The sequence below is a fragment of the Palaemon carinicauda genome, chromosome 1, assembly GCF_036898095.1.
Source record: "Palaemon carinicauda isolate YSFRI2023 chromosome 1, ASM3689809v2, whole genome shotgun sequence".
Classification (NCBI taxonomy): Eukaryota; Metazoa; Arthropoda; class Malacostraca; order Decapoda; family Palaemonidae; genus Palaemon; species Palaemon carinicauda.
This window is the reverse complement of record NC_090725.1, coordinates 128,952,531-128,965,567: the sequence shown is the minus strand read 5'-3', so window position 1 is coordinate 128,965,567 and position 13,037 is coordinate 128,952,531. Positions and strand designations below refer to the sequence as shown.

The following is a 13,037-nucleotide window of genomic DNA, read 5'->3' as shown; positions in this document are numbered from 1 at the left end:
ACCATGATAGCTGATTAGTGAGTTTGCAACACGTGGTTATTTACGATGAATAAGTGGTCCCTGCTGGCATTGCTTCGACCAATGGTCTCTGTTTGAATCCTTGCCCAACCAGAAGCACTTATCATAAATGAATTACCAGTGGATGTACAATCCCAAAGGTAGAATTCTATATGAAATGCCATTATGGCTGATTTTTACATTGATTAAAATACCGAGAGTTAGTGATACTTATCCATATATATATATATATATATATATATATATATATTCATGATATATGTACATTATATATATACATATGTATATGCATATATATATGTATATATATATATATATATATATATATATATATATATATATATATATATATCATCATCATCATCATCATCTACGCCTATTGATGCAAAGGGCCTTGATTAGATTTTCCCAGTGGTCTCTATCTTGAGCTTTTAATTCACTACTGTACTTCTCCATTCACGCTTCATATTCATCAGCCATGTAGGCCTGGATCTTCCAACTCTTTCCATACATTTGTATATATATATATATATATATATATATATATATATATATATATATATATATATACATATATATATATATATATATATATATATATACATCATCATCATCATCAGCTGTTACTAGTCCAATCCAAAACTAAGGCCTCAGACATGTCCCTCCACTTGCGTCTGTTTATGGTCTTCCTATGCCAGTCAACATCCGCAAACTTTCTTATTTCGTCAGTCCATCGTCCTCTCTTCCTTCTCCCGCTCTTTAGCAAGTTCTAGGGATCCATTATGTTATTCGTAATGACCATTTATTATCTGTCATTCTCATTATATATTTTGCCTATGTCCATTTATTTTTTTCTACATATGGCTAGAATATCCTTTACTTTAGTTTGCTCTCGTATTCATGTTGCTCTTTTTCTATCTCTTCTCCTAGTGTTAGTCCCATCATTATACTTTCCATGGCGTTTTGAGTTATAAGTAGCTTATGTTCTAAGGCTTTAGTGAGGCTCCAAGTTTCTGATGCAAAAGTTAATACTGGTAGCACCATCTGATTAAATACTTTACTTTTTAGAGAAAGTGGCATTTTGCTTTTAGTACCCTTGTTTAGTTTATCAAAATCTCTCAATCCCATGCGTATCCTTCTTTTAATTTTGGTCTCTTGTCATGCGAAATCATTTACTGTCTGCCCTAAGTATGTATATTCATTAACAGTCACTAGATGTTTGTCCATAACCCTGCATTTTCAGTGAAAATTATGTTAGGTTTACTTACATTCATTCTGTTCAAATCTTCTATCATCTTTTGCAATATCTCCCATGATTCACCAAACACAACGGTGTCATTTGCAAATCTTACATAATCTCAATCTTTTTTTTAACTTCTTCTAGGTATGGTGTAAACTATTTAGGAGAGATGGGGTCTCCCTCATCTCACTCTTTTTTCAATAGGATTATTTTTTGCCTTATTCATGTCGTTTTGGGATTACTGTACCTCCTCTATGGATATCTTCAAGTGTTTGAACAAAAAAATCATCTATTCCTTGTGTTTGAAGGGATTTCATTACTACTGAAGTTTTGACAGTCACAAAAGTTTTCTCATAGTCTATAAACGCCAACAGTGGTTTATCATAATCTGTGGATTTTTCCATTAGCTGGTTAATTACAAAGATATAGTCAATTGTTGAATACCACTTCTAAATCCTGCCTACTCTCTTGGATGATTAGATTCTGGCTGTCTTTCTCTCTGGCCGATGAGTTTTGTAAATATCTTATATATTACGTAGAATAATCCTATTAGGCGTTAATTTTTCAAGTCTCTTGTGTGTCCCAATTTCATTTATATATGTATATATATATATATATATATATATATATATATATATATATATATATATATATACATATATATATATATATATATATATATATATATATATATTGATATTGATATTGGAGAGTATATATATGTATATTTGTGTGTGCATGTGTGTGAATAAATAAATCCTTTAAGTAAATAATCAATTAATTTAGATTTTAAATTTATATGGACTTATCTGCTACAAATATTTCCTAGCGTTGTGAGAATATGAAACAAATGGAAGTTAAAAGAACGAGAACATTATAATGATTTTCAACATAAATTGTGATAAAACTAAATAACTGAACCGGTAAAAGTATGTGGTAACCAGTTATATAAGCAATGTTGAGTGAGGAATAGGCGAAGCCGTGAGAGGATAAGATTAGACGTGGAAGAAGTTGTACTATTTGTTGTAGAAATATAACTTATATCACTTTTATCTGGAGTGCAAGTTTCCTCTAAGTTACAAATTCTTTCATAAGCTTCATTATTTATCATCTTTGATTGTTTCCAGGATTCCCTGCATAGTGACCGTCATTGTCTACATCCTGGGAAACGCCATGTACTCGATGCTCGAGGGGCTGAACTCCCTCGGCCCCATGGCAAGTTACTATGGAATGATCGTCTCTAGATTCATCGTGGGCATGAGCTCAGGTATGATTATCACCAAAAGGCTAATTTTGATCTAGAATAATTCCTTTAAAGGTTGGTGATATCAGTGTACCCCAAGCGGTGCACTGTAAGTATTACTTACAGGTCTTTGCAGCGTCTTTTCGGCCTCCATAGCTGCACTCACTTATTAGTCTTCTACTATATCTGCGTTCCTTTTTTCAATCTTGTTTTCAAGATTCTCAACTTTTTCTTCAAGCTGCCATCAATGGGTTTTTACCTTGGTGTTCATTGACGTTGAATGACTTCTCAGACCCCGGTTCCAAGTGTTCTGACCCAAATTCATAAATCTAATCTATAAATCTAATCGAATCAAAACAATGTAGAGTTTTTTGGAGGGAATTTAAGACACGAAAACCTTGATACATAACGTTTTCTTATCATGGGTGCATTTTTTATTGGAATTTTACAGTTAATCTAGCGTTTGTTTTAAATTACTAACACAATAAGGTTCGCTGAATTTTGACATCACCTGTTCCCATGACCTCTATATTATCATTTGATGCTTTTAAGATGAATATCATTGTAAAATCAGGACCCGTATTTTTTGCTTCTTAATTATTTGAATTTATTTCTTTGAGAAGAAAAACATTTTGCGAACTTTATGATTATTATATAACAATAAAAAATAACGCCTCTCATCCATCTCCGCTCAAATACTTAAAGCAGCTGCCCAGCCATTATACATGAAATTTTTCTTTTTTAATGAATTTCCAGTATTTTGAATCAGGTTTGATATATTACCATCCATTGGTCCATATTTATCTTTGGAAGCCACCCTATCGGACCTAATCTGGTCAGTCTCGAGGTGAATCTGTTTTATTGTTCATAACGTATACTTTGATCTCTGTGTGATACGGCGAAGTATTTTTCATTTATTCGTCTTTATTTCCTTCCGCGTAGATGCAGTTCTTAGGTGTCTCTGATTTGATTGTTTCTTGAAATATTTCATTTCCATTTACAACTAGGGGTTAGTAGAGAACAAAATTACAGATATCTGAGTTCATGGAGATGATTTTGAGTAAAAAGTTGCCATGTAGATATTTTTCCTCTATAACGTATATATACCAATTATATATATATATATATATATATATATATATATATATATATATATACATGTGTTTGTATGTATGAAAAATAGGGTTTTAACGAGATTCACTTAACCAATATTAATGATTCAGTTTAGATGTTCCTCCGAGAATTAGGTGCATTATTGTGAGAAATCGCGAATTTGTAAACTTTTTTTGTGTGTGTCTCTCTCGAGGAATTGTCAAACATTCTCCATCGGAAAACTTCTTTAGATAACAACTTTATTTGGCTTAATAGACAATCTATCCTGACGAGCGAGGACACCATTATTGTGAATACTGCAGCAAAGATATGATTTTCATGTATTTTTCTCTAGTTTTCTGTTGTCATTCATCGGGTCTACTTGCTAAATGTATCTATCACCCACACAATTGGTTCGTTTTTCTTTTCGACTGACTTCATATATATACCTTTTATCAAAACTTTCTAATCCTGATCTAAGCAGTATTCTTTTATTATTTTTCCTTTACTCATATAAAGATTCTCTCTAATCTTTTTTCTTACATTCCTAGTTAAACTTCTCTTTTCTGTGTCCTATTATTCCAGTATTTTCTGCTTACTCTTTTTTTCTCTTTCAGTGTTTTTGTTGTCTATCTTTCATAAATCTAATTCCATCTTATTGAATAACGAAAAAAAAAAGGTTGTTAAATAAAATAACTGTAGTATACCTTATGTTTTTGGTCACCTTCTGCACAGTACTAAACCTTGGAATGTAAGTACCACGAGATATCCCTGAACTGTTCTGCATTGTAAGATCTCACTCACATTGCTAACACCCTCTTCAAAATACATCCTGATTCCTAAAGCAAATCGCCCGGCCAAATCAGGTACGACATGGCCGTACTTCAGTGGAATTACTTGAAAACTGACTTTTCCACTAGCTTCTGGTTGGACGGTAAGACACCCACTTCCAAAGTCCTAAAATGAGCCAGGAAAGGATCTAGTTTTATCTTGGTAAACTGAGAACTTGTGTTTCTAGGATTTTCAGAGTTTTAATGCAACGACAGTTTTCTTCATTACACCGATGAAGAAAATTAATCCAGACATTTGGAAATTTATAATTCTGAACTTACTAGATATTTAGCATTTGAGGAGAAAGTTTATTGCCAGCTAAGCCTATATCAAAATCATTGTTGCTTCCATCCTTAAGACGATTTAGAATTCTTGTTATTTAGAAATTTCTCCTTTAATAAGGTTTGTATACTGTATTATTCAATGAAAACAACACCACCAAAATTAGGAGGCAAACGTAGTGGCCTTTAGCAAGAAGTCCCAGAAAGGTCTTCAGCAAGCACGGACATACTTCGCTGGAAGATTAAGTATACAAAATCATCATTTCAGCTTTGTAAATTCACGGACAATCAGATTATCATATACTCCCAAATTTTCTTTTCGCCCTTTTTAATACTTACTTGTTTAACTTTAACCAATAGTATCAATTTTCATTAATAAAAATATTTTATCGGTTATCGGAGGAAATGATTTTCATACTGTTCCCATGCACTGTCATTCTAAATAACGTATAACATGTTTGTTTACATGTTATATATTGAACATTTCATCATGATTTATCTCTCCTGTAAACAACTGAATGTCCATCCCGATGTCATCATATCTTTTCAATGATTATTGTAAACAAGAAACGCTGTTATTTCATTCGACAAAAACTTATTGAAACATACGGCTGTCAGGGAACACCATCTCCTTGTTATTTCTATCTCAATAATTTACTTATCGCTTTTGCCAACAGCGAACGTAGCTCTGATGAGATCCTACGTGGCTGCTGCAACTACCTTGAAAGAACGCTCTGTCGCCATCTCTGTGATTGCAGCCTCACAGGCCCTTGGCTTCGTTGTGGGTCCAGGTCAGTCAAATTGAAATTTACAATTACAGTTACGCTATTAATGATAATTGTAACCGTTATCAGTCATACACATATTTCAGAAGTTATTTTAATGGAAGAATTTCCTCAAATCTTGGGCTAAGAAATAAGTCAAACCTTGTAATGATATGGGTGATAAGCATTGTACAGCTGTAGATCTACGAATCATTTTAATAGGGGGCCTTAATAACCTGTCTATTATCAATATATGTAGCTTAGTTCTTTGTTTAATGTTAAGCTACTATGTCTGTATGCGAGTGTGTGTTTGTGTGCGGTTTTACCAAGTGATTTACAAAAGGCTCTGACGACTTGAACCGATACAGTTTAAGGTTAATCTCTTAAATATACAGTGGTAGAATTTCATGACATAGCATACTTGAATTAACAGGAGGAAATAAGCACACCAAGTCGTAATGCAGTAATGAAATTATTTTTATCGTTAATAAAGATCAAGTTTACTTCAGTTAATATATTTTCATTTGAAATTAATTAGTCAGTATCAATAAAAAAATTACACTTGATTTCATCAAGCGTGCATGCAACAGAAAGGTCGCTGCACACAGAATGTTCGGCGAGGGATTTTGAGAGTTTGAACGGTAAGCTTTTCATGTTAAGTGTTTTCATATCGCAATCTTGATTGGTCTATTTCTCTCCCCCTCTCTCTCTTTCTGTCTAAGTGATCCAGGCAATCCTGACTGCTCTTGTTCCTGATAGTGTGGACACGGGAATCTCTTGGCTACGATGGGATAAATTCACATCGTGTAGCTGGATCGCTGCAGTCATGGGTTTTATCAACTTCATCATTCTTACGCCTTGTGTCTTTAAGGTAATTATTTTCGTATTGACATATTTATCGTTATGTAAATTATTGAATAAGTGGTCATTTTAGAAAAATACATATGTTTCCTGCAAAGTGGTAGTTTATCAAATTGTGTGTGTGTTTTTTTTTTAATTGCTGAAGCACCTGAAGCTCTGCCAATTATTAATACCAGATAGAATAAAACATATTTCCCAGGTCAGTGTGACGTGTACTGTAAACACATACCCTTTTGTTATTCATCTTTGTGAAATTTATCTACCTTGGTGCTGCTCATAGCTTCTTTTTATACGAGTGCTCTTTCTGTAATACAGTAAAATAGAACCGCCCGATTTGATAGACAAATCGTAATATTAGCTAAGAATCTTACACACACACACACACACACACACACACACACACACACATATATATATATATATATATATATCGAATATAGAGAGAAGTAAATAATTTGTCAACAATTGTTTGCTCACACAAAGAGCAAAGTAAGTCATAAAATCTAAGCAATGACGCTTTGGGTATGTGATATAAGAAATGTGAAAATACGGAGATATGAGAAAAGTAGGAAAAATAGCATTGGAAGTGAGAAAGAAAATATATGAAATGGTAGTAGTACCAACAATATTTGCTAATGTGGAGACCTGGAGTGAAATAAGAGATAACGATATGAAAGCCCTGGAAAACCTTCAATATATGATAATAAGAAATATGTTTGAGCAACCTACAAATACTCCATATTGGAGCGTCATTGCAGAAACAGGGATATGGGCAGTGTCTTGTAGAATAGAATATAAAAAATTAATTTGCTTCTATAGCACCATAAACTCAGATAAAAAAGACTAGTAAGAGAGATGATTGAGGATCAAATGAAGAACCCTTATGGAAAGTCCTGGAGTAAGAGCACAGAAGAAATCTGTTGTAAATATGAGATGAAGTTGAAGAAATGAGAAGTTGGGGGAAAAGGACCCTTATAAAAGAAATCAAGAAAAGAATTATGGGAAAGATAGAAGAAACTAATGAAGAAACGAAGAAAGTGATAAAAAATTAAGATTTATAGAAGGAAATGTCCCAGAGCCTTATATCAGTGAAATGTATCTGGATAAAGCAACCCTTGTAATGAGGGCAAGACTAAATATGCACAATCTTAAAACAAATTTCAGGGGAAAATATGCAGATGATTTGTGGGACGTTTGCAAAGATAAAGAAGATACAACAGAAAATTTATTTTCATGCCCAAGATTAGGAAAGTTAATGAAACTAGACATGAGTGTAACTATGTTCCAAAATCCTAGCACGAATCTGGTTGCATGTAACTTAAGTAGGGCAATGCATATGAAAGTAGAATTTAAAAAGTCCACACTGACCACAATAGGTTGTCAAAACTGATGATAGCAAGGTATTATTCCAAATGATTTCAAGGTATAATGGGATAAAAGTAAAAATTGAGAATCTCATTATTAATTTATTTATGGTACAAGTAAAATAAGCTAAATTACAATAATAAGAATAAGCTTAGAAGCTTTGCACCTATTTATAATGCAAAAGAGTGCCCGCAAACTTATTTTGCATAGTGAGCAATTAGGAACCAGGATTCAGAAACTTTACATCCTTAAGTACAAACACACATACGCACACATACATGTATATATATATATATATATATATATATATATATATATATATATATATATATATATATATATATATATATATATATATATAAAATGGGCGTCTATAATAAACAGGGTAAGTGACATCTTACATAGGATAAGATGGGTATGTTGCAATTTTTTTTTAATATCAAAATTATTATTATTATTATTATTATTATTATTATTATTATTATTATTATTATTATTATTATCATTGAAATTGTTGAAATAATTATTAATCTATTATCATTATCATTATCATTATTATTATTATTATTATTATTATTATTATTATTATTATTATTATTATTATTATTATTATTATGTATATACACACACACACACACACACACACACATATATATATATATATACATATACATATATATATATATATATATATATATATATATATATATATATATATATATATATATATATATATATATATAGAAAAAAATCCAACCGCATACGCAGTAAATATATAACTATAATGCAAAATTTCACTCAAACGATAAAAAGTTCATCCTGTTTACTTTTATCATTACTTAGAAAAGCTTTCATCTTTCCTAATCCCATCACAAAGTAAGGGAGACAAAACTAACGTGACTTGAGAGACCAAACAGCAAAGAAAATTGAATTTTACAATTACTTACTTTTCTGTTTCTCCTCACTAAGTAGGCTACACACTATCCCACTATCCAATGCCTTTAGCATGCAATTTGTTGGGGGTCTTCAGATGATGGTGGAGCTCGGAAATAGGTTTTGTGGGTACTTAGTCAATTATTTTCAATGCAATTCCAACTGAAAGGAGTTGGACAAGATATGAGAATATAAGATTTTCTAACAGCGCGCGTGCGCGCTGTTTGCCGTTAGCTTACTACAGTTGGACACAAGAATTGCTGGCCCACCTTGCTCCGAAGAAGTCCATCCTGTCAGACCCTTACAAATCTAAACACAAAAGGTCATTAGCTAGCGTAGAAAACAATTTTCAGATAAGTAAAGCCCCATTTGGAAAAGTAAATATCGAATACAGTGAGAAGTAATTAACTAATCAACAAAATTTGTGACTAACCAAATAGCTAGCTTAGGGAAAGATGGCAGAGGTGGTGGTTAGGCCTATATACTAACCATGCAGTAAGGGTGTGGCAAGGTGCACCTCCTCAAAGAAAGGTGTGCCAGGAATTCCTGTGTCCAACTGTACCTTGAAACTGTTTGCTGTGAATTGTACTAATAGACTCATCATTCTCTTATGAATAAAGGGGTCTCTTTTATTTTGCTAACAATAAGGAATCATGAGATACTTGTCAGAATCATCCAATGATTGATATTATTTATTTATCTTTTTACTTTAATATTTCTGTTGGATTAGGTCATTTGATATCATGAAATCATGGATTGTAGGTTAGCATAAATTTGATTATATTTGGCATAAGATAATCAAGTATTTGTGAATATTTTCAGGAAAAAAATATTGCTGCCAAGGAGATGGCTATGATGGAATCTGAAAATGAAAACCTCAAACTACCCAAACCTGATATTACTGGTGTCATGGGCATCATGTTCTCCAATTTTCTTTCTCTATTTATTTTCACCCTGCTAGAAACGCTTGCTGAGCCATTTGTGCAAGACGAGTATGGTTGGTCCGATGACATGGCTCTAATTATTGTTGGCATTTCCTTAGCTGTCGCAGGTATCTGGGCTGTTGCCATGTTTACCATAAGCGGCTACCTCTGCCGGAAATATGACGAGAGAAAAGTACTTTTATTCATAGGTTTTCCGCTCCTAATTGTGGGTTCTTTTCTCTTCTTGCCATGGGGAAGTGCCACCATGCCCATGAAATGTCCAGATAACACAACAACCATCTCCAGCACGGCAACAATGTTGCCCAGCACAACAACATTTTCTCCTAGTACAACTGTTCTCTCCAGTTCTTTAACGACAACTCTACCGGAAAAAAATATTTTTTCAAGCACATTGATACGTAGGGCAAACCCAACAGCGATTCAAGCCTCTTCTCCCCTCAGCACAATGACAGATAGTTTGTATGGCAAAGTACAGGGTTTATCTAGCGTAGTTAACATTCCTCAAAGTATAGGGAAAATAAACTCTGATAAAAAGGTGGACAAATTTATAGAATTACACTTTTCGCCAACTGAATGGTATGAGGACATGCAAGAGACTCCAAACCCCATAAACTGCTCAGATTTTGGATGCCCTTATGATGAACAGCCATGGTGCGAATACACTCCTCAACTTCCCATACCACAGCTTGTAATAGCTTTCCTCATCATCATGAGTGGATATCCAGTGTGTCAAACAATTAGTCAAGCTATCTACTCAAAAATGCTAGGTCCTAGACCCCAAGGTGTATGGATGGGAATTTTGACTGGGATTGGTGGTTTATCCCGTATTTTGGGGCCAATTTTCGTGACATATGTTTATACATTTTATGGTACATATCTAACTTTTGGAGTATTGACAGCTGCTATGTCACTAGCACTGATTGAACTCTCAATAATATATAAAAAGCTGGTTCCAATGAAGATACCGAGTAGAAGAGAAGTAAATGCATATGATGGCCCAGCTGCTAAAGATAAATTCTAAGATAAAAGATGGTTCCCATCCAGTTATCTATCTGTCTATGTATTTGTCTGTCCAAACCTATCCATCTATTTATCTATAGCCTCCTATAAATGTTGTGCTCAAGGCTGTGCCAGATGTTGCATAAAATTTCACCGCCATTCACTTATTCTTGGTAAAGTAAATAGCTGTGTCCATTTCTTATGTAAGATCTGGCCTGTCTAATTCCACCACTTCTCAAGCTCTTTACCTCGCCCTGTTCCTTATTGCATGGACAGTTGTCTACTCTCGACTTGTGTAACTTTCAAGGGCCTTTGTATCATAAGCGACGTTTAGATATCCTTGACATTAAGAGTTAGATTTTTATGTTTTTCATATTTTTCTCTGTTCTCATAAAATACCTAAAAATATCTTCTCATGGTTCAGACCATGGTCCTGACAATCTTTAGTGTTTTGTATCAGTAGCATGGTGATAGCATTTTTATCAGCTGCTAGAAGCTACGAAACAAATGTTGCCAATTCATGAATACAATTAACTAAAAATGCATTTTATTTGACACCTATGTTATCCGCAAACTTTCAGAGATGATGTTAGTGTTTACATTGTATGTGATAGAATATTGTTGAATTAAATTAATTTATTAAGAAATAAATTGAGAAAAATCTGCAGTAGTCCTAATTTCCCTTTTCTTAGATTCTTGATAGGAAATATTACCCTGTAAAATAATTTTTCATTAGCGATTGAAAGAAAAAATGTACTGTATTATAGGTCAAAAGTTAGCCACCTATTATGGGTTGCTTTCTCCTCGATTCACAGGCCACACACCTTGCCCTCATGCCTGTTATTCCCATAGTCTACATATTGTTATATGTAGATTAATTTTATCTACATTATGTTATAGGATATCTAAGAGAGGTTTATTTCTATATATTAAATATTAAAGTTAGAATTAAAACATGGTAATCACGAATCGCTACCCCTCTCCTCCATTTTATTTAAGAAAAAAAGTTTGACTATTAAACTTGGGGTTTTCAAAAAAGTTTGACTATTAACTTGGTATTTTCAAGAATAAAAGTTTGACTGTTAAACTCGGAATATTGGTGGAAAAGATTTTGTCATTTATCTTTATTTTCATGTTTCATTCTTCAATTAAGTTATTTTGTTTTCTACAGTTTTTCCTACGACAGTTTTCTTGCTCAAAAGTAAAAAACTCTTTAGGACTCAACATTTAACAGTAAATCTATGATAGTCACGACCATTAGTGCAAAACCCATTTTAATAACAAATATGTAGACTAGGGTCAATATGAACTCTTATCGCCTTCATTGGACAAGTAGTTTATATTTATTTTCTTATTATATTAACTCACTTATAGCCGTTTTCAAAAACAAATTCCCTTATAAGTTTATTCTCGACCCATATTTCCTTTGAAATCATAAACTATTTGTGGTTGAATACATGAAAGTCGCGTATTTAGCGGTAGTATCATAAATAGCCCTTTGTTGAAATTCTTTTAATTGTTTATCATGAGCAATACAAAAGGGTAAATGCAACAGCATTACACACACACACACACATATATATATATATACACACACACACACACATATATATATATATATATATATATATATATATATATATATATATATATATATATATATATATATATACATATATACAGTGGAGAATAATGTTATATTTTTATTCAATCGCTGAATGGGAACTTGTTGTTCCAGCGTGAAAGTCTCCCTGCAGCAGGCATCAAGAATCAGCAGGGAAGGATAGGAGCGCTAACACTCGAGGGCACAGCACCCTGGCAATAACTTTGGTGCACCAGTTCACGAACCTTCACTTTGATAATAAAGTCTTCTCCGTCCAGAGACCTAAAAACTTCACACGTGACAAAGTAACTAATTGTTAATCTACCTTAGCTTTGTCAATCTAAGGTCATCTACACTCTAAAGCCCCTATTACACGTATCCGGCTTCCTACAGCCAACCTGGCCTACGGCGCCGTAGGAAAATTCTGGCTTACGGCTAGAGCTATTACACGTATTTGAACGGCCAAAGGCAAGTGGGTCAGTGTGGCACTGTTTGTGGTGGAGGAGTGACATGTCTTATCTCGACGACATTCTCGTTCCTATTGCTCTAGAGTGCTACTTGAAGGGGAAAACAAGGAAAAGGAAGATTTGGTTCAAACAATGGCTGCATAAACGACAAAAATACTCTCATGTTAACTTAATGAAGGAATTTCCACTAGAAAAAGATGACTGTTTTAACTACATGCGAATGGATCACGACACATATTTGGAAATCTCAAGTCAGGTATCACCTTTAATAGAAAAAAAGGACACTTGCTTGAGAGAAGCAAATAGTCAACATGAGCGTCCTTCAGCAGCTTGAAGTTCAGCCACTCAGACTGATGTCATACCATATGGTGAGCAATTACACGCTACGTCCTCAGT

General features: G+C 33.4%; 1 protein-coding gene across 1 annotated transcript in view; it reads left to right on the top strand.

The window, feature by feature from the left end:
- The window catches only part of LOC137651588 (major facilitator superfamily domain-containing protein 8-like), a 26,366-nt gene extending 15,132 nt beyond the window's left edge, over positions 1–11,234 (top strand). Inside the window, exons 5-8 of the mRNA XM_068384818.1 lie at positions 2,386–2,525; positions 5,383–5,496; positions 6,192–6,340; positions 9,451–11,234. Coding sequence (XP_068240919.1) covers positions 2,386–2,525; positions 5,383–5,496; positions 6,192–6,340; positions 9,451–10,593 — 1,546 coding nt within the window. The 3' untranslated portion in view covers positions 10,594–11,234. The remainder of the gene's footprint in view (positions 1–2,385; positions 2,526–5,382; positions 5,497–6,191; positions 6,341–9,450) is intronic.
- The last annotated feature ends 1,803 nt before the right edge of the window (positions 11,235–13,037 follow it).